Raw genomic sequence first — 27263 nt, 5'->3', positions numbered from 1 at the left:
CCTTTGGGTACAGAAAGTTTGGCACGTGCAACACCCTTGGTAAGGAATTCTCATCAAAGATCTGCCAAGCGAATCGATTGCCAAACTCCTCACGAGACTCCCGGACGTCGTGCTATGGCTACCGGTCAGGAAAAATAGTGGGCACCGAAGGCCACGTTTGGCCAGGCTCCGCCCGCGGTGAGCCGGAGCCGGAGCCGGAGCCGGAGCCGGACCGTACGTGCAAAAGGGCTTCGGCTCCTCCGGTAGACGGGCAGAAGCGGCTCCTCCGGCCAGCGTGTTTGGTGCGGCTCATCCGTCGGAGCTGCCGCCGAGCTGGAGCTAGAGCCCGGCCAAACACTGTCTAAGACAGTACGCCATTACCGGTCATTGTGAGCAAAAGTGGTGCGCAGGGTCTTTTTGATCGTCTTACTACTTAGAACTGAAAATTAATTTAAATTAGTTAAAGTTGGCTGACGAGTACTTTAGTTCGCTAAGATGTTTGAGCTAGTTACTAGCTGAGGCTTGAACCGCGTAATTAGTTATAGGTGAATGTAAAATCATATATAACATATATAATTGATGCAAAAAAAAGAAAAATAGTTGAAACGAAAAAACTATGATATTTTTTTCCACATTTCCTATTGTACAGTCGCCTGAAATCTGGGCTCTCTCTCAGGCGACGTTCGTGCGCTTTGGGTATGATCTTTCTTATCGGGTCCGGGCACTGGAGGCCGCATCCGCTACTACCCAACGGACCGAGAACCCAATTCGGAGACTGTTCGTATTCCTCGATCCCCGCGCACAGAAAGGTATCGTGCTTTCTGGAGCTCGTCGCGGTGGCGATTGTTCTGCCCCTCTCTGTGGTCCTCCCCGTCGAGGCTCGTCGACGTCCCCTCCTCGGCGATTCGGAGGCTCGCTGCTCCGCCATTCGGAGGCTCGCTGTCCGCAGGTACCTTCTTACGCTGCGCTCTCTTCCCTGATTCGAGCTCTGTTTTTTTGGGTCATCTGTGTTTATGGTTCAGTAGATCTACGATTTGATTGCATCTTTGATGTATTTGTGGTTCGATTTCATGGAGGATGAGTCTGCTTGCTTTCGCCTCACCTGGACGGGCGTTGTCTCGCCGAGGATGAGTCTGCTTGTGTCGTCGCTTCAGCGGCAGCCGACGAGCGACCGGGCGGAAGCAAGGTGGGGTGGGGATGATGTCAGGCGAGGTGGAGGAGGGATGATTTGCGCTTATTTAGCCCCTTGATTTTGCGCTTGTTTGATTTTGTTGCGGGTTTTCAGAAGTCCCCCTGCTTGAGGGGTAGCAGGACAGGCACCAGGGCAGCTGCAGCTTGCCTCCATGCTGGGTCTGGTTCGATTTGCGGCTGGGGTCGAGGGGGAGCTAGGATTTGTTTGATTTTTCATTTTTTTAGTCGCCCTGAAGGAGCCTGACAATTGTGAAGATGCTTGCATTGCTGGTAGAAGATTGGATCCAGGTGAAGTATAGGGGATCCAACAGATCCGGAGGAGCATTGCAATATGGTGTCGATTTGCATATGCTGCTACATGATGTGGTGTCGATTTGCTTGATTGGTAAAATCTTCTAGCGTCAGGAGGTCATAGGGTTAGAGATTGGTGGTGTTTATGTTTGTTGTGTTGGGTTGAGCGAGCTAGCTACGACCCGTGATGTGCGCCATGGTGTAGTAGCCTGAGCATTAGGGCGATTTGTTATTGTTCTTTGTGCGCAATGGTTTTATGGTCAGCAATGGTGCTTGCTTTTTTTTGCTTGGTATGCTTGTTCAATGGTTTATTTGATCTATAGTTGAAGAGAGGACTATACCACAACATATTGAAAAATTGAAAAGGGCTATTCTCTACCTGAATGTGCTGCTTACTGATCTATTATTGGTTTTATCCTTAACAAAATGCTCTGCAATATAGATTATCATCATATATGTGTGAGGACATTTTTTTACATTTACCAATGCTTGTGTTTTTAGTTCCATTTTTTTCAACAGTCAGATTTCTTGCTTTTGGTTGGTGGTCTAGCCATGATTTATCCTTGTGCAGGTCCTCTACTGAACCTATTTCCTGATCTATCTAAATAAATCACTGGTGTTTCATGTACATGCACAGCTTATTTCAAAATTATTTCTGATCATTGGTTTTGTATTGCTAGGCTATCTTGTGGCTGTTGTAGTAGAATAGTAGGAGCTTACATCTTTTAACTGTGTGTTGCATATACTGTACAATAAATATGTGTGTAGTATGCATTTCTTGATTGCACATTTATAAGTAGTAAATTGCACACTTAAATTACTGCAATTATGGTGTTTAACATGTGTAATATCCAGTCTTTATCTGTGTGTTCCATTCTTTTTTGTTCATTTCATATTCATATACTAGTTTTGATTTACGGTGAGTTGTTTGGTAACTTGATTAGTTTTAATTTTTTTATGGTACTGAGCTTCCATCAGAGTATGGTTCTCTATTGAATATATGCTATTGCTATTGCTAATGCTATGATATGATTTTAGATTCAGATATAATGTATGCTATATATGCTATTGCTAATGCTATGACATGATTTCGATCCTCCATGTATGTGCAGATGTGCTCGTTGATTCACATGCTTAAATAGGACTGTCATTTAGTAGTTTTTGTTTATTTGGTTCTGTCAGATACGTTAAATAGGACTGAATTGATTTGTGTTTGTGTCTGCATGTGTCTGTGTTCTTCATGTGATTGGTTCTTGCATGCAATATGCCTCTTCTAAGATAACATAGCTGACAAAATTGCAATGGACCACATGGTGTTTGAGGTTGCACAATTGGATGGAGCAATATTGATTTGTTACAATAACATTTTTTAGTAATTGCATGGAGCTCATCTAGTTTTTACCGTCTCCTGACTTTGGCAAGTACTGCATATATTGGGATCTATTTTTATAAGTTTGAGCTCACATGCATAGTTTATTTTAGAAATTTGTTTAAGCTCCCACAACTTACTGCATGTTTTGGAGTTTTATGGGCTCCTGGTATTTCAGTCAGTCCTTGTGGACTCTCTTGACATAGGTGATACACATGTGGCACCTGATTTTGTGTGCCTTTGTTATGTAATTTTGATAACTGAATTATGTGTTGTACTATACTATTGTACTATCTGCATATTAATAACAAACCATGAGAGTGCTATGCATTCCGCATTTCAGGACTGAATTTCCTTTGCACAATATATGAAAATTCTATAGGGTGAGTAATACTGTCCACAAGCAGCATGTCAAGCATCTAGGTGTTCTGGTCAAAATCATGCTCCTGTTCTAGTAATTTTCTTCTTTATATAGAAGTCCTTGTACTAGTAATTTTAGCTTCTTATGCACTTGACATGCTAGGCCCTGACCCCTCATCTGTAGAGAGCTTTGCTAAATTTCAATTCGATTAGTTTTTTACTGCAGCTAGCAATGAGATCATTAACCATTTTTTGTTATATAGCCATGGATGATGATGAGTTTCTTTCTGATGGTGAGTCTACAAATGGTGAGAGTGAGGACGATCTTCCTAACAACTCAGAAGAGGAAACCTCTGATCCTTTCAATGATGGCGAGGTACTAAGTTCATTTTGACTTTGTTTTTGTGTGTGCACTTGTGTATTATAATAATTTGATATTTGATATATCTTGTTGCCTTTTTTAGGATCCAAATCCTGAAGATGATAATATTGATACTAGTGAAATGCTGAAAACTTTGAAGCATGTTCAAAAAGCCGTTTGTGGAGTATGTTCTGAAACCTTTGTCTGTTAATATCTGATATATCGTGTTGTGGATGTTTTAGTTTTGTATTACTCCTGTAGTAGTAGTAGTTTAGGGTCCATGCTAGTTTTATTGTTCGTGTATATACTGCATGATTATTATACTATAGATGATTGAGTGATACTGGTGTCATTGGTCCTTGCCTATTTTTCTTTTCTGTTCTTGAATGCTTGATCTCATCATGCACTTTTGTTCTTGTATAGTGCTATTTGCATTTGAACTATACCTGATATTTTTGTTTCTATTATGTATTCTCAGTTTGCTAAGTTTGTTGAGAAGAAAGGGAAAGCAAGGGGTTCAGGTGTCCAGACTGGAAAGGTAAATTCAGTAGCATTACGATTGAGCGGATGCATGATGAGCATGATATTTCAGGGAATAGGTTTTGTTCAAAAAACATAGCCAACTAATCAAGTTTTTTGCTAAATTTGTCACCATGTTTAGTGATTCTAGTATCCTAACTAGATTTTCTTTTTTGTTGCATTGTTTTACAGAGTATCAGAACAGTTAGAGGTAGAGGTAAAGGGAAATTGAGTGGCGCTGCAGGTACATCAGAGAGACCAGGAAGTAGGTTTAATAGCAAGTACTTTGGAGAAAAGATAATAGCAAAGTTGGATGAGCGCAAAAAGAAAATTATCAGGCATCATGGCTTTGGAATTTTACTGGAGTACGCTGGTTGCTCAACACCCAGAGAATTTGTGCAATGGATAGCAGATCAAGTAGATGTGAGTTGTAGTGACATAGTAGTTGGAGGGAAAGTGATTCCATTGGATCCATTGTCAGTCCATCTCTTTTTAGGGCTTCCAAATGATGGTGAAGATATTAAGGAGAATTATACTGAGTCTACGAAGAGCAATTTCCTTTCAGCAATCAAAGAGCCCTCTTTGCCCACGATCAAGACATTTGGGGACAAGTTGGTAGGAGGCACGTTATCTAATGATGACGTGCTTCGATACTTCATGGTTGTAGCCTTGTCTACATTTCTTTGTACTAATTCTAGTACTTATCCGAGCCCACAGTATCTAGGTTCATTGATTGATGTATCTAAGGTGAAAGAATGGAATTGGTTAAAGTTCATCTATGATTGGATGTTTTCTTCCATTACAAACTACAGAAAGAAGCATCGGAGTACAATTGGTGGTTGCAGATACTTTCTAGCTGTAAGTGTGCCTATATTTGTATTTTTTTCCTTTATTCAGTTGTCCATTTTTTGGTTATGCAACATGTTTTAGTGATGCCTTTGAAATCATATGTAGGGTTATTATCTTGATTATATCAACTTTGGAGTACGTAATCAGCTGCCCCTAGATCTGCCAAGAATCCATTGTTGGAAGGGCTCGATGATCAAGACCTTTGCTTCATATGATCGTGTGTCTGGTGAGATTTATGGAAAGCGACCGGTGAGTAGTGAACCTAAAAATTCATATTTGTAGTTGTGATGTTGTGTATCCATGAGCTTTATTGATGTATCATGTATCCTTGCTGCATGAGTTTAGATCTTTTTAGAGTTGTATAAATGTTTCTTAGTCTTAGTGCCCTAAGGCTCTTCTGATTCTTACTGTCAGCAAAATGTTGATCTTGTGCTTTCTTAGAAAAAATTCTCTTCTGATTCTGCTAACACAACTTTTCATCTATTTATTTTGGTTTTGCTTGCCCAATATACATTGGTGTTGTATTGTCTAGTATGAAAAAAATCTACCAAAAATCTTGAGTGTTGATCTTAGGTTGCTTACTTGATCAAAGGCATCTATTGCAATCACCAATAATATAAATTACAAGCTACGACCATTGCAATTTTAGTTATAAGCATGTGCAATATGCATGTTAAATCTGTGCAAGTGTCATTCTTGTATTAAGTTCATAGCTCAAGATTGTGATTTCTGTAGCGATGTTGTTGGTCTGACTGTGATTAATTTCAGAGGCTGCCTATTTAGTTTTTAGAACCAGTGGCTATCTATTTAGTGAAATTTGGTAATACATTGAAGAAGCATGTTTTAGCCAATTATCTTGATGGATTGATAATGTTCTGTAGTCATACAAGAACAAATCTTTCTTTAACTTTTTCCTTTTTTTATATCTTTGTAGTAGTTGCAGGCAGTGTTTCATTTTGTCCTGTGCAGTATTTATTAAGATTTAGAAGTAATTTATCTGCTGTGTGATATCTCAAAACTTTCTACATCTACTTGTCCTATCCAAATAAAAGCTCTCCTTTACTTCTCTTAGCCAAATAAATGGTCTGAACACCCTACTAAAAGAAAGCTGTGTTGAAATAGAAAATATCTTCCTCTAAATTTTATTCTAAAAATCATACATGCATGATGAATCCTAGGGCGTTGGATGGTAATCTAATAGCCCCTAGTTCTCTATGAAGTTTGTGTGGCTGCCCATGCCTTGTTAACATTCTATTATTGGGTTTTTGTTGACTTCTAATGCACATCTAGAGTTGTATTAGCTATAAGGATTTTTTGAGATTACTAGTTGAGTTGATTTTATGTAGGTGAAATCCATCGATGACACATGCTATGCTGAAGAGTATCTACCGGAAGAGGCTTGTGCTCTTTTTAGGAGAACTTTGGATAGACGTTGTGATTTCATCAGGACAAATGTATGTGTCTTTGTGCAATCCTTTGATTTGATCATTTCATTACTCTTGTATAATGAAATTTACATGATTCATATGTTACTATTAACTTGGCATTACAGGACATGGATAACATGTGCAATATTTTTGAAAACCACCATACAAGACTAGGCTTTAGGAGCCCGGGCACACTTGTTGCTAAGATGTTTATGTACATGCATAGGACTCATGTAATTAATCGTGGTGGTGATGCTTCTGATGAGGCTGAGGGTTCTGCTGCTAGAGTGCCCCCTCCAAGACATGATGATGGTGATGATGGAGTTGTTGATGGTATCCCTGCTGAATATGAAGCTCCTCTTCCTTCTCCAGCACATCATAATGGTGATGATGATGCTGTCCGTGCTGAATATGAAGCCCCACTGCCTTCTCCAGGACATTTTGTTGTGCAAGATGATGTCTTTGATGCAGGAATGACCGGTGATACAAGTAAAATAGCTGTGAAAGAAGTGGATGGTGCTGCTACTACTGCAAATAATACCATTATTGAAGATGTGCATCCTACAGTTGCTGCTCCTACTGAAACAAATGAAGAAGAATGCTCTGTGATTGATAAAATTGAATCTGATGGATTATACGATGGATCTGGTGGTGAGAATTGTCGTGCTTCTTAGTCAACTGAAATTATTCCTTCCAAAGACTCATCAGCTGAAGGTACATGGAATGTTGTGTAACATTTATTTCTGCATTTAGTTGATTTGTTTGTATGTGTGTTTATAATCTTATGATTATTTTCAGGTTTAGCTATAAGTAAAAGGAAGAGGAAAAGATGTGCATCACAATATTCGAGCACCAATAGTGTAGCGTCTAGGACTCGACTCTCTCAACGTCTTGGCAAGTCCCCTCTGAGTCACATTGAAAGCATCTAGGCCCCTAGTTGGGTTTCGGTGATTAATGACAATACAAGATTACTATAACTAACATGTGTTTTGTAGATGCAATTAAGTTAGGTCATGGTAATGGAGATCGATCGGGCAATCAAAGTTGTCAAGCCCCTACGATGGAAATCGTTTCGATTTTCAAAGGATGGACGACAAGGTTAAGGATGACTAGTTCTAAGTGTCGATTGGAGTTGGAGAGACACTTAGAGTAGTTTATGACTTTGTTTTTCCTTTGGCTGTACTATTAAGGGGGGTATGGACGGGTAGCTTGACCTAGTTGAGTCTAGTGAGTTAGGTGTGGTGCACACTTGTTAAAACTAGCTCTAGATAGCTCCTACGAAGCCCTTTGATCCCATGGAGCAAACTTCATTCACAAATGATCGAGAGTTGGAAGTGAATGGAGGGTCAAATACTGACCGGACGCTGGCTTTGGTACGACCGGACGCTGGCCGCAGGGTCCGGTCAGTTCATTTGACCAAGGAGAACAAGTCTGGTGTGACCGGACGCTGGAAGGTCAATGTGACCGGACACTGGCCCTGAGAAAGTGTGACCGGACGCGTCCGGTCAATACTGACCGGACCCTGAGGGTTTAGCGTCCGGTGGAGTCCAGTAAGGTTCCAGTAAGGGTTTTATGCGACCGGACGCGTCCGATCAGTGCTGATCGGACCCTGCCAGCGTCCGGTCAACTCATTACTACTGGTTCGCGGGTTGAACTGACCAGAGCGTCCGGTCAACATGATCGGAGCGCCCAGTCACCCCGCAGAAGCTCATAACGGTTCGTTTTTTAGGCTGCCTTATAAATAGAAGCTCCACTCGTGTGTGGAGTCACTTTTGCTCATTTCAACAGCTGAGAAACATGTTTGTGAGTGCCAAGAAGAGCAAGATCCTAGTGAGGTGTTTGTGATTTGAGAATCCAAGAGTGAAACCTCATTAGTGAATCAAGAGTAGACAAGTGTGCATCCATCTTCTCATTAGGCTTCGCGTGGTCAAGTGAGAGTTCGTGCTTGTTACTCTTGGTGATCGCCATCACCTAGATGGCTTGGTGGTGATTGGGAGCTTGGTGTTCACCCGGCGAAGCTTGTGGGTGACCCAACTCAAGTTGTGAGCGGCTTTGGGTGATTCGCCGCGACGGAGTGTCGAAAAATCAACCCGTAGAGAGCACTTAATCCTTGCGTGGATCAAGGGGGAGCTACACCCTTGCGCAGGTGCTCCAACGAGGATAAGTGGGGAGTGGTGACTCTCCGATACCTCGGCAAAACATCGCCGCATTCCTCTCTCCATTTACTTTGAGCATTTACTTTAAGTATTTACTTTGAGCAATTCAATACTTGTCTTTACATTCATAGAATTGCCATGCTAGAGTAAGTTTGGAACATAGGTTGCAAGTCTTTTGTGCATTAATTTGATAGAAACACTTTTCTAGGCATAAGGGGTTAATTGGGCTATCCATAGGATTTGATTATTGCAAGAAATTTAGAATTAGCCCAATTCACCCCCCCTCTTGGGCATCTTGATCCTTTCAATTGGTATCAGAGCCTCGTGCTCATGTTTTTAAGCTTAACCGCTTAGAGTAAGATGTCTCACGGGGATGGACCTCCTCCTATCTTCGAGGGGGATGATTTTCCATATTGGAAAATTCGCATGGAGGCATACCTAGAAGCTCTAGACGTTGGAATTCTTAGAGCCGCCTCTCAAGGGTTCTCAACCCCTAAGAATGCCGCACAACTTTAAGGCGATGAAGTGAACTATGAAAAATGGAATGCAAAGGCTCGCAACACCATCTTTAGAGGCCTTTGCAAAGATGTGTTCAATCGTGTAAGGAACCACAAAGACGCCCATGCACTATGGTCGGATGTTTGTGCGCTCCATGAGGAAACCAAGAGTGAGCGTGAGGAACGCTATCATCTTATAATTAAAAAGCTAAATTCTTTTGAGATGCTTCCCAAAGAAAGTGCTAATGAAATGTATTCTCGTTTAAATGTTCTTGTAGAGGAAGTCAATGGGCTTGGACTTACTCAAATGTCACCATCCGACGTTGTGAGAAAGATCTTGAGTGTCCTCCCCATTGACAAATATGGGCACATTGTGACCATGCTACATCAAGGTGATCTTTCCGCTGCTACACCGACACAAATCTTGGGAAAGATCAATGCTCATGAGATGTACATGCACATCACGCCACAAGATGGCTCATCCTCTACAAAGAAGAAAGAGAAAGACTTAGCATTCAAAGCTAGCCAAGATAAAGGCAAGGCAAGACTTGAGTATGAGAGCTCAAGTGATGAAGATGATGAAGAAAGTCTTGCTCTCATGGTGAAGAAGACCGCCAAGATGCTAAAGAAGCTAAACAAGAGTGGCATCAAGTTTGACGGCAAGAAGAAGAAGTTCTTCACTAGCTCAAGAAGAAAGCCAATCTCCGAGATGGATTGCTACAATTGTGGCAAACTTGGCCATCTAGCTCATCAATGTACAAAGCCCAAGAAAGACAAGTTTAAAAACAAGGGCAAGAAAGATGATTCAAGCAATGAAGATGAAGATGAGAAGAAAAAGAACAAGCCATACAAGAAGAGAGATGGCAAAAAGAGGGACTTCTACAAGAAGAAGAAGGGTGGCAAGGCCTACATTATCGGTGATTGGCTCACGGACATTGATTCATCAAGCAGATCATCCGATGATGATAGTGACAATGAGAAGGTGGCCGCCATTGCTATTGATCTTGCATCCTCACCGCCACCATCGCCATCATCCTCTGCACACCTATGCCTTATGGCCAAGGGTGAACGCAAGGTAACTAAGAGTGATGATAGTAGTGATGATGAGCAAGCTAGTGATGATAATAGCGATAGCGATGATGATTCACCTACATATGATGATCTTGTCAAAATACTAAGAAAATACACTAAGATCATTAGAAAGAGTAGAGCTACAAATGAAAAACTTGATGCTAAAAATGATTCACTCTTAGCTAAGTGTGATACATTAGAAAAGGCTAATGATGAGCTCAAAGAAATAAATGATTCTATATCATCCAAACTCAAGGAGCTCAAATTCTTCAAGAAAGAGCTTAAAGATAAATATGATAAACTTGAGTGGGTGCACAATGAACTCATCACTAACCACAACAAGCTAAAAGATGAATACACTACTCTTAAGATTAATCATGATACTCTTGTTATTGCTCAAGAATTTTTACCAAATGAGCCACATGATGCTACTAACCATGTTGTCAAGATTGATATAGCTACTTCATGTGATGATTTAATTGATGAAAGCATTGAGCATGGATCTAGTAGCAAAGGCAAGCAAGTGGTTGAGTGCAATGACTATAATGAGTATGTCAAGCTCAAGAGTGACAATGAGAAGCTCATGAAAGATCTTGAAGAGATGAAAAGTCACAACACCATTGTGCTAGAAACTCTTGATCATGACAAAGAGTTGATCCTTGAGAATGAGAAGCTCAAAGAAGAAAACAAGAAACTCAAGGAAGAGAAGAACAATGATATTCTCAAGGAAGAGAATAAGAAGCTCAAGATGGAGAAAGAGCATCTCAAGGTGGGATTGAGCAAGTTTGCTAGAGGCAAGCATCTCCAAAGTGAGCTACTCATGAATACCGTCATGAAGATGGATAGAAGTGGCATTGGATATATGGCAAGTGTAGAGAAGATGAAGGCCCAAGCTCAACACCAACAATCAAAGCCAAAGCCAAAGCCAAAGAGATGTTTTGAGTGTGGACAAGAAGGCCACTTTGCTCATGAGTGTCAAACTCCCCCACCACAACCCTTGCCCAAGCATGCTAGACCCTTTGCTTTCAATGCTCACTACATGCTTAGAAAAGATTCTAGTGGAAAGATGAAAGTCATGTTCTTAGGACCTCCCAACAAGAGTAGGCCTAAGAAGATTTGGGTGGCTAAGTCACTTGTTGAGAAGGTAAAGGGCCCTCAACAAGTTTGGATCCCTAAAGCTTGAATCTCTTGTGTGTAGGTGAACTACAAGACCGGTGGAAGTCATTGGGTTATTGATAGTGGTTGCACTCAACATATGACCGGTGATCCTCGTATATTCACCTCACTAGATGAAGAGGTAGATGGATAAGAGAAAATAACATTTGGAGATAATTCAAAGGGCAAGGTTAAAGGATTGGGCAAAGTGGCAATATCAAATGATCATTCCATCTCCAATGTGCTCTATGTTGCTTCATTGAGCTTCAACTTGCTATTCGTTGGGCAATTGTGTGATCTTGGCTTTCAATGCTTGTTCACCGAGAAGGAGGTTGTTGTATCCAAGGTAGATGATAATCAAGTGATATTCAATGGATTTAGATACAACAACTTATATCTAGTTGACTTCACCTTTGAAGATGCAAACTTGAAGACTTGCCTATTCACTAAAACAACACTTGGGTGGCTATGGCATAGAAGACTTGCTCATGTTGGGATGAGCTCACTCAAGAAGCTTATGAAGAATGATTTGGTGAGAGGGTTGAAGGATGTGAAGTTTGAGAAGGACAAGCTCTGTAGTGCATGTCAAGCCAGCAAGCAAGTTGCAAACACTCATCTAACCAAAGCTTTCATGTCAACCACAAGAGTGCTAGAACTCCTACATATGGATTTATTTGGACCAATAACATACAAGAGTTTGGGAGGAAATCTCTATTGTCTTGTGATTGTGGATGACTATTCAAGGTATACATGGGTGTTCTTCCTTCATGACAAATCCGAAGTTGCATCTTGCTTCAAGAAATTTGCCAAGAGAGCTCAAAATGAATTTGAAGTGAAGCTTAAGAAGATAAGAAGTGACAATGGCAAAGAGTTTGACAACACAAGCATAGAAACTTATTGTGATGAAGTTGGAATCAAACATGAAGTCTCCACAACGTATACTCCTCAACAAAATGGTGTAGTTGAGAGGAAGAACCGGACTTTGATCACTCTTGCAAGGACAATGCTAGATGAGTACAACACCTCCGAAGCTCTATGGGCAGAAGCAATCAACACCGCATGTTATGCATCCAACCGCCTATTCCTTCAAAAGTTCCTTGGCAAGACACCTTATGAGTTGCTCAATGGGAAGAAGCCGGACGTCTCATTCTTTAGGGTATTTGGTTGCAAATGCTACATCTACAAGAAGCAGCAACACCTAGGGAAGTTTCAAAGATGTTGTGATATAGGTTTTCTTGTTGGTTACTCATTGAAGTCCAAAGCATATAGAGTATTTAATCATGCCACCGGCTTGGTTGAAGAAACATATAATGTGGAATTTGATGAATCTAACGGCTCCCAAGGAGCACATGAGAATCTTAATGATGTAGGTGATGAACCATTGAGAGAGGCTATGAAGAATATTCCGGTAGGAGACATCAAGCCAAAAGATGATGAAGATGATGTACAAGTCATTAACCAACCTTCTTCATCAAGTGTGCCATAAGATGGTAAAAAAGATGGGAGAGTAGAAAATGAAGATACTCATATCTCCCATGAGCAAATAGTGGTACAAGCACAAGATGTTGATGCTCCATAACCTCCTCCTCAAGTGGTCAATAGAAGAAATACACCTCTCCTACAAGATCATCCACAAGATCTCATCATAGAGAGTCCATCAAAGGGTGTAATGACTCGATCTCAAAAACTTACTTCATTTATTGCTCATCACTCTTTTGTCTCTTGCTATGAGCCTACCAAGGTAGAAGAAGCTCTTAAAGATCTAGATTGGATCAATGCCATGCATGAAGAGTTAAACAACTTCACTCGCAATGAAGTTTAGACTCTTGAAGAGCGACCAAAAGGTGCAAGAGTCATTGGAACAAAGTGGGTGTTCCGCAATAAGCAAGATGATCAAGGTGTTGTTGTGAGGAACAAGGCAAGACTAGTTGCAAAGGGGTTCTCTCAAGTTGAAGGCTTGGATTTTAGAGAGACCTTTGCACCGGTTGCAAGATTAGAAGCCATTCGTATCCTACTTGCATATGCATCACATCATGAAATGAAACTATATCAAATGGATGTGAAAAGTGCATTTTTAAATGGCTTTATTAATGAACTAGTCTATGTTGATTAACCTCCCAGGTTTAAAGACCCTAGATATCCTAATCATGTTTATAGGTTGTCCAAGGCACTATATGGACTTAAGCAAGCCCCAAGAACTTGGTATGAGCGCCTTTGGGACTTTCTTATTGAGAAGGGCTTCACCATTGGGAAGGTCGACACTACACTATTCATCAAGAAGCTTGATGGGCATATCTTCATTTGTCAAGTATATGTTGATGATATCATCTTTGGATCATCAAATGAAGACTCATGCAAAAAATTTGATGAATTGATGTCAAAGGAGTTTGAGATGTCCATGATTGGTGAGCTTACATTCTTTCTTGGTTTTCAAGTCAAGCAAATGAAAGAAGGCATCTTCATATCTCAAGAGAAATACACTAAAGATCTTCTCAAGAGATTCAAGATGGATGAATGTAAGCCAATCAAGACCCCAATGCCTACTAATGGACATCTCGACCTAGATGAGGGAGGTAACCCGGTTGATCAAACTCTCTACCGTTCTATGATTGGTAGCTTGTTATATTTAACCACATCTAGGCCCGACATCATGTTTAGTGTGTGTATGTGTGCTAGATTTCAAGCTAGTCCTAAGGAAACACATTTAATTGCTGTAAAAAGAATCCTTAGATATCTTAAGCACACACCAAGCATTGGCCTTTGGTATCCTAAAGGAGCTTTATTTGAATTAATTGGCTATTCCGATTCGGATTACGCCGGATGCAAAGTTGATAGAAAAAGCACATCCGGAGGGTGCCATTTGCTTGGTAGATCACTTATGTCTTGGTCCTCCAAGAAACAAAATAGTGTGGCTTTGTCCACCGCTGAAGCGGAATACATTGCCGTGGGTGCATGTTGTGCACAAATTTTATACATGAAACAAACTTTGCTAGACTATGGTGTAGTTCTAGAAAATGTACCTCTTTTGTGCGACAATGAAAGTGCGGTAAATCTTGCAAATAATCTAGTTCAACACTCTCGCACCAAGCATATAGATATCCGCCATCACTTTCTAAGAGATCATGTGGCTAAAAATGATATATCACTAGAAGGTGTAAGATCCGAAGATCAATTAGCGGATATCTTCACTAAACCGCTAGATGAGGCTACTTTTTGTAGATTGCGGAATGAGCTCAATGTACTTGATTTTAGTAACTTCACTAAAAATTGAGCTTGTGTTGTCCCTTGCATTCATTGTAATATACAACATGCTTAATTTGTGGCAATGCATATAGGGCTTGTCTAACATGGTTAAGATAACCGCCGCAAAGCGTGTGAAGAAGCTTAACCTTGGATCAAACTTGACAAGCAACTAGATTTACTTACAAGTATTGCATATGCATGAATGTTGTTTTGTCATTTTGTTCCATTTGCCCTCTTGTTGCCTATTTTCTTAAAAAGAATTATAGCCTAAGGCAAAATATTTTGAAAAATATGAGAGTTTGAGAGAGGTCACTCACATCAGTCCCAATTGGTGTTTATTTGGATCTCATTCAAGTTGGGACTTGATTGGGAACAGGCAGCGCGAAGGAAGTTTGAAGATTTGCTGGAAAAAGTGCACCGGACGCTGCACCGGACGCTCAGTTCACAGGAGGTGAACTGCTGCCGAAGGAGTGACCGGACACTGCGTCTGTGCGTCTGGTCAGGAGGACCTTTAGCGTCCGGTCGATCGAAGGAAGGAAAGGCAGTACTGACTGGACCCTGCCTGCGTCCGGTCATGGACCACCGGACGCGTCCGGTCCCGATTCTAGAGGAATTGGACCTCTCTAGAATCGACCGGACGCTGGGTGGTAGCGTCCGGTCGCTACCACCGGAGCGTCCGGTCAGTGGATCTCGCACGGCTTCAGGACTCTTTTCTCCGTTTCCTTCTCTATCGCGTTTGGGACCCTCATATAACCGCTGCCTTCGATTTGTTTCCCCGTGACCTAGCCCTAGCCCTTGCCGCCGCTAGGTCGCCGCCGCTGCTCACCCACGCCAACGCCGCCGTCCAGCACGCCGCGCCACCGCAGCCTAGCCCACAGCCGAGCTCCTTGCGTCGGCCACGCACGCCACCACGCCTCCCTTGCCCGCGCTCGCTAGGCCCTCTCGCCACCGCGCCGCCTAAGCCGAGCCCGCTGCCAAGCCTCACCGCACGCCTCCAGTATTCCTGCTGGTCATCAAGCGCCGTGTGCCCAAGCCCTACCTCCCTCATCTTGGTAAGACCAGATCAATGCTCCAAATTCAATTTGCCTGTGAACCTAGATCAACTGCATTGTTCTGATTCTAAATCGCATTCAGGTTTTGCAATCTCTAACCCTAGCTCGGTTTCGAGGATCCCCCGCATGACATCTCATCTTTTCTCGGATCGCTGTTCGTCAGGTAGAAAGCCATTCGATTCAAGTTCGCATCTACATTGCTTTCTCTATTAGGGTTTCACATCTATTAGACATATTGTATTTATTTATATATCCATCTATTCTATCATGCAGCGAGTCGGTGCCGTTGTGGTTCTTGTGGCAGCTGGCAGTCAACTCGGAGCCAATCTCGCGAGTAAGGATCGAGGCCAAGCCTCTAGAGTGTCAGTTTGTCTGTTGATCTTCATCAGCGTCAGTTCATCATCTTGTCAGTTCAGATGGCTCGCACCAAGAACGTTGGTGGTGGCCCAGGTGATGATGATCGGAGGCCCCCGCCTCGCCAGCCAGTAGGATCAAATGGCAAGTCAACCAAGCAGGTGACATCCAAGAAGCGCAAGTACCCCGACGCAGAGACAGCAAGAGCAGCAGCTGTTGCAGCGGCCGCAAAGCGTGCCGAGAGAGGTGGTGCCCGCAGCGGAGTTGTCATTGCAGATCAGCCGGTTTCACCAGCAGTGAGAGCAGCGCTTGAGGAGGTTGAGCATCATCACAGTAGTCCAGCTAGGACTGCCATGGTTGTAGGACGATGGGTTGCCATTGAGGAGGGTCAGTCAGCAGAGCAGGAGCCAGTTCAGTAGACTCAGGAGGGCGAGCAGGCACAGCAGACCTAGGAGGCCGAGGGGACAGAGCCGGCACCCCAACTTTGCCGCTCTGGACGGACCCGTGTACTAGTCTCGCCGAGGCCGCCGACACAGCAGAGGGGATCATGTCCACCACGTGGACCACAGGGTCCATCTCTAGTGGTGCATCTTGACTTGAGGGCCACCATGGCTAGACAGGTTCAGCAGCTGCGATTTGTAAAGTTTGAGGTTTGGTTTCCTCTAAGGAGGGATGAGAGAGCAACTGAGGGTTTCTACATGCCACTGCAGGAAGATTTCTATAATGCTTATCTCAACAGTGGGGCAGTGTTTAGATCTCAGAGAGTCTGTCGGATAGAGTCTATTGTGGCAGGAGCCAGAGAGCACATTCGGCCTTACTTATTATATTTGCCAGGGTTGACAGATTTGATTGGATGGATGGGAATATATGTACCATCTTGGGTTCGTCAGTTTTATGCTTCACTCTTCATCGATCCACATCACAGATTTATTCACTTTGCTTTTAGAGGCAAAGACTACAGAGGATGAGTGGCAGGGCTAGAGAGATACTGAGGCTACAGGATCAGCCTGTCAAGATGCATGAGGTTTGTTATGGACAGCAGGAGCCTCCCAGGCGTCCTCATGGAGGGTTGGTGCCCCCTATAGATTTAGTGCGATATTGCTTCAAGGAGCCTTTGGTGAGGGGTCGAGCAGGAAACCCCAGTGACTTGACTCCTACAGCGAGAGTGCTAGAGGCCATTATTCAGGAGGACACTGCTTCCTAGGTTGGGATACAGGGAGGGCCTGACTCGCTTACAGCTCTGGCTTCTCAATGCCCTGATGCAGCAGACAGTATTTGATATCTGGGATCCTCCTTCTTTCAGAGATGGAGGATACAATAGCTGAGGGATTCAAGGGTCACAGGCAGCTTCCCTATGCTCACTGGATCATGTTTCTCATCCACAGAGTAGTGCTTGATAAGCCCCCAGGTATGATGGACGAGTATACAGGTGCCACCACAGAGTTCCCAACTTACAACTTGTCACAGAGGATCAGACACAGCACTCCTCAGGCACCCAGATAGCCTAGCCATCGTCCCGACGTGCCAGAGTCCACAGCTCAGCAGGATGAGATTATAAGAGGGATTGCAGCCACTGAGGAGGAGGAGCTAGAGGCACAGCAGGAGGTGAGCGAGTATAGTGACAGCTCTGACGACGACTACCAGCCTATTCCTCAGATGCCTCCACGCAGACACGATGCAGAGGCCGGTAGCTCCAGTTCTGCTCCACCTACTCCACAGACAGACTCCGCTCTCATTGCTATTCTTGAGCGGATGCAGTAGACACAGGATAGACAGGCACAGGAGACAGCTGCTACATTTGCCCAGTTTCAGGCTCGACAGGATGAGTTCCAGAGGCAGCAGCAGGCCATGCAGCAGCAGCAATAGTAGATGCATCAGCAGTAGATACTCTTGTAGCAGTAGCTTATGGGTTTCATGCAGCATGTAGTGACAGCTCTTGGGGCCCCATAGCCACAGCCTTTGCCCCAGCTTGCTCAGCCGGCTACCACTTCAACGACTCCAGTAGTATAGCCCAGTGGGCTCTAGAGTCAGGGACAGCCTCCAGCTTAGTTTGCTTCACCTCTTGTATAGGTGTCCCAGTGGTTAGCCTCACCTGTGGTAGCCCCGCAGTTCACTCCACTTCAGACGGGCTTCACACCAGAGCAGTCTTCCTCGCTATTCGTGCCTGACACGTCAGTCTCCAGGAGTCTTGGAGCATCCTTTAGCGAGTTGACCGGCATGCCTACTCCGCCTCATATGCATACCGCCGGTCCGTCCACAGCAGCTCCAGTCGCAGTGACTACTCAGAGGCTCCCCTCGTCTGTCGCCTCGTCAGATCCTACGACAGACATACTAGCAGCTTCACAGGTAGCACCAGTCCCAGCCCAGACCCAGACCGCTTCAGCGATACTTCCTACCACAGAGGGCCAGTCAGTTCAGAGCTCAGGGTCAGATGATGATGGTGCCCAGTTCCAGCTTGCCCCACGTTCTTCAGCGCCCGGCTCGTCCGCTGCAGCCCCGCCGACCGACCCCTAGGTTTTGGTGTTTGACGCCAAAGGGGGAGAGGGTTCGAGTATGTAGACTCAGGGGGAGCTACATTTAGGGGGAGCTAGTTATCTAGTATTAGCTTATTATATACATTTGGAGTTCTATTTGTGTGATACACTATTACTTATGCATTCATGTGTTCACTTTCAGGCATACTATTATATATATGTGATAGTGCTATCTATGTGATTGTGATATATGACATGTGTGCTTTCTACTTTGCATTATTTAAATGTCATATCACTTGTGTTATGCTCATTTGCCTTTGCTTCCGCGTTTATAACTCCGTTGCAAATGAGCTTTGTTAATCGTACTCATGCTAATTCACATCCTTTGAGTACATTATGTTGGCTTGGGTCATATAAGCTTGACTAACACTTTTGTTCTTATTGACAAAAGCTTATATGAACTAAGCCCATCAAAAACCTCACTCTTTCACATACTCGAGGTGGTATTGCCATCAATCACCAAAAAGGGGGAGATTGAAAGCATCTAGGCCCCTAGTTGGGTTTCGGTGATTAATGACAATACAAGATTACTATGACTAACGTGTGTTTTGCAGATGCAATTAAGTTAGGTCATGGTAATGGAGATCAATCGGGCAATCAAAGTTGTCATGCCCCTACGATGGAAATCGTTTTGGTTTTCAAAGGATGGACGGCAAGGTTAAGGATGACTAGTTCTAAGTGTCGATTGGAGTTGGAGAGACACTTAGAGTAGCTTAGGACTTTGTTTTTCCTTTGGTCGTACTATTAAGGGGGGTATGGACGGGTAGCTTGACCTAGTTGAGTCTAGTGAGTTAGGTGTGGTGCACACTTGTTAAAACTAGCTCTAGGTAGCTCCTACGAAGCCCTTTGATCCCATGGAGCAAACTTCATTCACAATTGATCGAGAGTTGGAAGTGAATGGAGGGTCAAATACTGACCGGACGCTGGCTCCGGTGCGACCGAACGCTGGCCGCAGGGTCCGGTCAGTTCATTTGGCCAAGAAGAACAAGTCTGGTGTGACCGGACGCTAGAAGGTCAATGTGACCGAACGCTGAGGGCCAGCGGATGTTGTTTGGCCTTTCAATAAATATATATATATATATATATATATATATATATATATAAAGTTCGTTGCGATCCGACCCTTGTTTTATGTTAAGGCATTAGAAACTTAAGTTGCAAGTGACTAAGTAATAATCACGCTGGTGAGCAAGCGATGTCGTAGCCCTCGGGGCGTAGGCTTTTTGCATTCTGACCTGTTTTACTCATTGTTAGTTTTCGGCAACTCTTATTTCTAGGTCTTGTCATAAAAAGAAGGGTTGGATGGGAAAATGTTCCTAAGTAAATGTACTCCTATCAGCCCCCAAGTAAAACCCGACCCTAGGTAGTTGCCGGGGTTGAGTGTTACTAAAGACTGATCATATCAGAAGCGAACCCGATAGGAGGTAACATTTTTTGGTTTTTGTAGAAATATTACTTAGTTTGGTAAGCATATTGGAAGCTTTGGAACGGGAAGACTAAGGGTAAAAACAACGTAGTTGTTCGATGTTCCAGGCGTTAGCGATGGCTTTGCCATCATCAGTCTTGAGCTTGTAGGTGCCGGGTCAGAGTACTTCTGTGATGATGTACGGTCCTTCCCATGGCGCCGAAAGCTTGTGGTGATTTTTGTTGGTCTGGATGTGGCGAAGGACTAAATTGCCTACGCGAAGGTGCGACCCCGCATGCATTGGCTATGGTACCGTCATAGCGCCTGCTGGTATTTGGCCGAACGGAGTAGGGCGACATCGCGTGCTTCATCAAGCAGGTCCATGGCATCTTCCAAAGATGCTTCATTTCCCTGCTCATTGTAGGCCTTGACCCTTGGCGCTCCATAGTAGAAGTTAGTCGAGAGGATGGCTTTGGAGCCATAGACCATGAAAAATGGCGTGTAACCGGTTGCCCAACTGCTGGACGTCCTTAGGCTCTAGAGTACCGAGGGGAGCTCTACGACCCACCGTCCACCAGCTTTGTTGAGCCGGTTGAAGATCCTAGGCTTGAGGCCTTGGAGGACCATGTCGTTCGCGCACTCGACCTACCCGTTCGTGCGAGGGTGCGCTACGGTAGCCCAATCAACGCAGATGTGGTGGTCATCGCAGAACTAGAGGAATTTATTCCCCATGAACTGTGTGCCATTGTCGGTTATGATGGAGTTTGGGACCCTGATCGGTGGATGATGTCCGTGAAGAACAACACGGCCTGCTCGGATTTGATCACGGTGATCGGTCGAGCCTCTATCCGCTTTGTAAACTTGTCCACGGTGAAAAGTAAGTGTGTAAATCCCCCGGGTGCCTTCTTGAGGGGCCCTACCAGGTCGAGCCCTAGACCACGAATGGCCACATGATGGGGATCATGTGGAGCGCTTGGGCTAGTAGGTGATCATGTGGATCATGGTGTGAGTCGAAGTAGTGGCGCAACTTTCTCTTGGTGATCAGGATGACGTATAGGAGCTTATTGATCTAGGGGTAGCGTGTCTTGGAGTCAAACAAGACTTTGCTAATGAAGTACATGGGGCACTATACCTTTAGGGTGTGTCCCTCTTCTCCCCATTCTACAACCAAGGCGGCACTGACCACCAGAGTTGTAGCTGCGACGTAGAGTAGGAGCGTCTCTCCCTCAGCCGATAGGACCAGAATCGGGGCCTTCGTCAGGAGCACTTTGAGCTTGTCAAGCGCCTCCTGAGCCTTAGGCATCCATGTGAATTGGTTGGTTTTCTTCAAGAGCCGGTAAAGGTGGAGCCCCCATTCGCCGAGGCACGAAATGAAGCGACTAAGCGCTGTGAGGCACCCGGTAATCTTCCGAACTCCCTTTAGGTTCGAAATCAGGCCCATCTTCGTGATGGCTAAGATTTTTACCGGGTTGGCTTTGATGCCATGCTCGGAGATGATGAATCCAAGCAGCATGCCCATTGGGACCCCAAAGACGCATTTCTCAAGGTTGAGCTTGATGCCGTTCTCCCAGAGCTTCCTGAAGGTCTGCTCTAGGTTAGCCACGAGTTGGTTGGTCTGCTTGGACTTGACTACGATGTCATCCACGTAAGCCTCAACGGTCCGCCCGATGAGGTCTCCAAAGCATTTGGTCATGCAATGTTGGTACGTAGCCCTAGCGTTCTTAAGTCTGAACGGCATTGTAACATAGTAGAACGATCCGAACAGGGTGATAAAAGAGGTCACGAGTTGGTCGGACTCTTTCATCGTGATCTAATGGTACCTAGAGTATGCATCAAGGAAGCATAGGGATACGCACCCCGAGGTCGAGTCAACTACCTGATCTATATGTGGTAAAGGAAATGAATCCTTCGGGCATGCCTTATTGAGGCTCATGTAGTCAACGCACATTCTCTATTTCCTACTTTTCTTTTCTACTAGAATAGGATTGGGCAACCACTCTGGGTGGTATACTTCCTTGATGAAACTAGCCTCCAAGAGCTTAGCGATTTCCTCACCGATGAGCCTTTGCTTCTCCTTGTTGAAGTGGCACAGGCGTTGTTTGACCGGCCTAGAACCTGGCCTGATCTTCAAGGCATGCTCGGCGATTTCCCTTGGAATTCTTGGCATATCCGAGGGTTTCCATGCAAAGATGTCTCGATTGGCGTGGAGGAAGACAACGAGCGTGCCTTCCTACTTGGGGGAGAGGGCTGTGCCGATGCACACTGTCTTGTCGGTGGAGTTGTCAGGGTCGATGAGGACCTCCTTGACATTCTCCATTGGCTCACAGGATCCGGTCGCCCGCTTCGCGTCAGGCGCTCCTTCAGTGATGTCCTTCCTGATGGCTGCGAGCTCCTCGGAAGTGAGGGTTGCTGAAGCAAGCTCACAGCTCTCGATCTCACACTCGTAGGCCCTCTAAAAAGAAGTGCCGACGGTGATGACCCCGCATAGGCTCGGCATCTTGAGCTTGAGGTAGGTGTAGATGGGGATGGCCATGAACTTCATGTAGCATGGTCATCCTAGGATGGCATGGTAGGTTCCATGGAACCCAACCACTTCGAAGGTGAGGGTCTCCGTCCTATAGTTGGATGGAGACCCAAAGGGGATGGGCACATCGATCTGCCCAAGTGGCACGGCCTGCTTTCTAGGCACGATGCCGTGGAAAGGCGCTCCGGTCGGTCGGATGCGCACTTGATCGATGCCCATGGCGTCGAGCGTCTTGGCGTACATGATGTTGAGGCCGCTGCCTCCATCCATCAGTACCTTGGTGAGCCACTTCGTGCCAACGATAGGGTCAACCACAAGTGGGTACCTGCCTAGGTGTGTGATGTTACCCAGGTGGTCGGATCGGCCGAAGGTTATGGGAGACCCTGACCATTTAAGGAAAGTGGGCGTGGTAGGCTCAACTTCGTAAACCTCTCAGTGCACGAGCTTCTGTCGGCCCTTGGAGCCATATGCCTCCGGCCCACCAAAGATCATGAGGCAGCCATCCGACAATGGAAAGCCGCCGTCCTTGGAGCCTCGGGCTTCTTCTTCTGCTCCCATTTCTTGGAGCCTCTGGTGAAGAAGCGCTTCATGAGGGAGCAGTCCTTGTACATGTGTTTAACGAGGAAAGCATGGTTTGGGCATGGCCCCTCGAGCAGCTTGTCGAAGTGATCGGGGGTGCCCTTGGCCAGCACTCGATCAGCTTTTTGCTCGGCGGTGGCCATGAGTGAGCCCCCCCGCTATTTTTGATTCTTCTTCTTATTTGAGAGGTCGGAGGGGCCTTTGTCAGCGTCCACGTTCTGCTTTGCCTTGCCTCTTGAGCGATAAAAAATTGCTCCAACCGCCTCCTCATCGGAAGAGTGACTGGTCACGATGTCGATGAGTTCCTTGGTAGTCCATGGGCCCTTATGTCCCAACTTATGGACCAGGGACTCATAGGTGGTCCCTGATAGGAAGGCTTCGATGACGTCGACATCGACGATATTGGGGAGCTCGTTGCACTATCGGGAGAAGCATCGGATGTACTCACAGAGAGTCTCTCCTAACTTCTATCGGTAGTTCTTCAAGTCCTAGGGGTTCCTAGAGCGCGTGTAAGTGCCCTAGAAGTTCCCCACGAAGATTTGTTTCAGGTCCACCCATCTCTAAATGTAGTTGGGCGAAAGTTGCTCCAGCTATGTTCATGCCAAGTTGGCCAGGAACAGGGGGAGATTGTGGATGATGAAGTCGTCACTGGCCGCACCGCTGGCTCGATAGGCGAGTCAGTAGTCCTCGAGCCACAAGCCAGGGTTCATTTCCCTAGAGTATTTTGGGATGCTAGTTGACAGGCGGTATCGGGGCAGGAGCGCTGCCTTGAGGATATGCCAACCGAAGGCCTAGGGCCCCATTGGTTTAGGGCTATGACTCTGGTCCTCCTCACAGTCATATCATCCGCCCCGTCGAGGGTGGTAACCATGGCTAGCCCTCTCCCCCGCATCGCTACGCACATCACGGTTGTGCCCGAGATGCTCCTGCACCAGAACTATGATGCATGGCCTGCTACCATGTGGCGCCTAGTGGACTAATGCGTCCTTGTCAAGTTGCATTGAGGGCGTGCGCTGGCTGGCGTCAAGCTCCCATCGCTGAGACAGCGAGCTCTCGACCTGCTGCGGAGCCACACGCTCGAGCAGCGTGTGAATCTCATGATGGGCCCGTTGATCCTCGAGCATCGTAGGCACTAGAAGCCCCCCGAGCAAGGCTACCATAGCAGCAATGTTCTAGCTTCCCCTGGTGAAGTGCGGGAGCACTTGATCATCCTCGATGATCCACCGGTTCACGTCATGGCCATGGCGCATGCACGCCCCCTGGAGTCACGCTTCCTCAAGCTCTAGGTGCCAGGCCTTCAGCTGCTCCACCCATAGGCGGGATGGGGCTCCTGTATCTCCCTCGACCTCGTCGTCGAGGTCATTCATCGAGGTAGCCTCCTTCTCATGGATGCTTTCGATGTGTCCCTCAGAGGTACCTATCATAAAGTATTCACGAGAGGGGTGATGGCTCCCCCTACTGGAGTTAGAGCCAGAGGGCGACTCTGGCTCCTCTACAAGGATGTCATGAAAAGACTCCACGACATGTTCGATCACCCCCATGAACTCGTTGTTCGTGGGGGATGGAATCATTCATTATGCCACAAGGTGGCCAATGGTCTCTGTAGCGTTGCGAAGACCGAACGGGAGCACTGTCGGGATGCTCCGGATGAGGTATTCTGGAGAGAGCGGTTCTCCCCCAGTAAGCTATGCCACGACATTGGCGAACAAGAAGGTGAGATGATACAGGCCCTCCCGGGATGGTTGGGGTCCCAGGAAGACACCGAGCTGACGCTTTAACCTCCCATAGTCGAAGTCGAGGAGCTGGCCACTCCCGGGGGCACGAGCCTCTGGTGCGTGCAGCCGTAGCTCCTCAAGCGTCTCGGTGATCATGTCGAGGCCGGTGGAGTGGAGAGGTTGAATGACAATGGGTGCCCACGCCAGCTCTCCCTCCATCGTGATGATAAAGTCTAGGTCCTCAAAGCGCACGTGCTCGCCCGGGACCCAGGTGATGTCGTGACTAGTCATCCGAGGCCTGGTGTTGATGTCGAGACGTGCAAAAGGCCCCTACCTAGCACGCCAACTATCGGTGTTTTGAGTAAACACCAACGAGTAAATTTGTAATATTGCGTGTCTGACCCGAATGGTGTGCTAAGAGGACACAAAGATTATATTGGTTCGGGCTGAATATCCCTACCTCTAGTTTCGGACTGCTCGTGTTACTAGCACTGAGTTTGTAGTAGGGGGTACAAAACTAGCGAGAGAGGGAGGAGCTCCTAAGTCCCTATGGTTCGATTGCTCGATGCTTCTATTGCTCGATCTATCGGTCGATCGATCTCCCTTCCTAAATGGTGCTCGGCCATCCCTTTTATAGACCAAGGGGAGAGAACAGGATACCAGAGACCCAGAGAAGGAAAGAAGGAAAAAAGAAAGAGAAATAAGGCTCCCGGGGGTGTGCCGTCCTCCTCTTCGTGTGGGTCCCAATGACCCTATAGATCATGGTGGCAGCGGAGTTGCACCGGGGTCCTATTGGCCGCTGCAGCATACGTGCAGGCGTCGTGCGCCGTTCTTGTCTTCCATCCCATCTAAGCGGATGAAATGGTCAAAGGGTCCCCTGACAGAGGCCATACTGGGGGCTGGTGGTACAGTGCCAGTCAACTAACGCTGGTTGATTGGCGTTGGATAGTGGTCAAGCAGGGAGTTGGCCTGCATAGTGCTAGCCTGTAGACGCAATGGGCGACGTGAGTCTCCTAGCATGGCCTAATGCGACCGCCAGTAGCATCAGGACGCGCCCGAGACGTGCTCCTGGGTGTGTGCCTCCATGCCGTAGTGGATGAAGCGGTTTGGGTCCCACCCTGGGGCCACTGCTTTTGTCCGGTAGCAAATCCAACCCCTAGGGAATGGGCGAGGTAGAAATCTCTCCCTAGGGGCCGGGCGAGATGGAATCTGACCCTCGGGGTCGAACGAGGCGGAGCCCTCCCCATGGGACCGGACAAGTTGGAGCCTAGGCCCTAGGGTTGAAGGAGTCGGAGCCCATGCCTTGGGGTCGAACAAGGTGAAAACCTCATCCTCGGAGTCAGAGACCACGCCCGGGGTCAGACGAGGCAGAAACCTCATCCTCGGAGTCGGAGCCCACGCCTCAGGCTCGGACAAGGTGAAAACCTCATCCTCAGAGACAGAGCCCACGCCTCAGGGTCAAATGAGGTGGAAACCTCATCCTTAGAGTTGGATGAGGCATGGCCTGGCCCCTGGTGGTCGGACGAGGCTACAGTTGCGTCCTTAACCATCGGATGAGCCGACATGACGCTCGTAAATCCTTTAGCTCGGATACCCAGATATAGATATCTGACACCCCCTCTCGGTGGCCACCACGCCATTCGACGTTGTCGCGAGGGCTGGGGATGCTGTCGTGGGGTCCAGATCTAGGGCTCCCCATCCACTGCTGCCACCGCACGGTTTGGGTTCCTCCACCGGCGCCCCTCCGGATGTCGACGCTGCTGGCTCTTCCTATGCTAGCACTCCAATGACCCTGCCACAGCAGGGGTCACGCAGGGCCACTAGCTCCTCGCCTCTGGCTGCGCCTGATGGCAGCTCGTTGCCCCTAATCGGGTCTAAGGATGTCCGACCTACCGTCGGGGGAACCTCCTTCGTCTAGCTCAAGACGCGGCTGATGGAGGATGAGTCGTAGGTCCTCGTCGAGGACGTCTTGGATGATGAAGATGACTCGGCGCCTAGCTCGCCACAGCAGCCTCCTCCGGCATTGGGGCTCGACATCTTCCTCGTCCATCCCTTCATGCCTAGCCCGTCGTCATCTCTATCCCCCTCGCCTTCCCCTTCCACCCTAGGGATGGCTCTATGGGGTGTTCCAAGGCTCATCGTTTGGTGGATGAGGACCTTGAGGACTCCGACGTGGAGAGGTTGTCGGTCAACTCCCCAATCTCCTACCTCAACGTAGTTCGCCAAGGGTCGCAGCTCTAGATGTCGCCTTTGCTGAGCGTGCCAAGCCACGCCTCATCGTCGGAGGTTCTCACGGCAACGTTGCTGCTGAGCGGGGCAAGCGCCCCCTGGTTGAGGGAGCCCGGCCAGCCAACATCGCCGGAGGCACGCACAATAGTGCTACTGGTGCTGGCGTTGTGCACGGGTGGTGCAACCATAGGTCTCGCCAGCCACGGCCGCGCCCCCAGCTGGTGTACGGCCTGCCTGCTCGGCCCGTGGATGGCCGTGTACCCGAATGCCAATGCCTCGGACGTCGCGGACAGGGCTCAGCCCGCCAGCGCATCTCCGCTCCAGATGCCAATGGGTGGAGTGAGGTCTTGTCGCAGGGGTTGTCAAGAAGTGTCGGCGGGGCCGCTCCACCCACACTGCATCG

At 46.6% G+C, this 27263-nt stretch overlaps 2 protein-coding genes across 2 annotated transcripts; one reads left to right on the top strand and one right to left on the bottom strand.

The window, feature by feature from the left end:
* The first annotated feature begins 1050 nt into the window (after window positions 1–1050).
* On the top strand, window positions 1051–7020 carry LOC136531813 (uncharacterized). The gene is made up of 8 exons (XM_066524448.1): window positions 1051–1165; window positions 3454–3566; window positions 3655–3735; window positions 4030–4089; window positions 4263–4928; window positions 5025–5168; window positions 6266–6373; window positions 6472–7020. Exons 2-8 carry the CDS (start codon window positions 3456–3458, stop codon window positions 7018–7020), a joined length of 1719 nt encoding a protein of 572 aa, XP_066380545.1. The 5' UTR covers window positions 1051–1165; window positions 3454–3455.
* A 15023-nt stretch (window positions 7021–22043) lies between these two features.
* LOC136531812 (uncharacterized) lies at window positions 22044–22607 on the bottom strand. Its single transcript, XM_066524447.1, has 2 exons — window positions 22407–22607; window positions 22044–22265 (listed from the first exon to the last, which is right to left on the bottom strand). The coding sequence occupies exons 1-2, from the start codon at window positions 22605–22607 to the stop codon at window positions 22044–22046; spliced, it is 423 nt and encodes a 140-aa protein (XP_066380544.1).
* Between the last annotated feature and the right edge of the window lie 4656 nt (window positions 22608–27263).

Source organism: Miscanthus floridulus, unplaced genomic scaffold (genome assembly GCF_019320115.1).
Source record: "Miscanthus floridulus cultivar M001 unplaced genomic scaffold, ASM1932011v1 fs_452_1_2, whole genome shotgun sequence".
NCBI classification, from domain to species: Eukaryota; Viridiplantae; Streptophyta; class Magnoliopsida; order Poales; family Poaceae; genus Miscanthus; species Miscanthus floridulus.
This window is presented reverse-complemented; position numbering and strand designations above follow the sequence as displayed.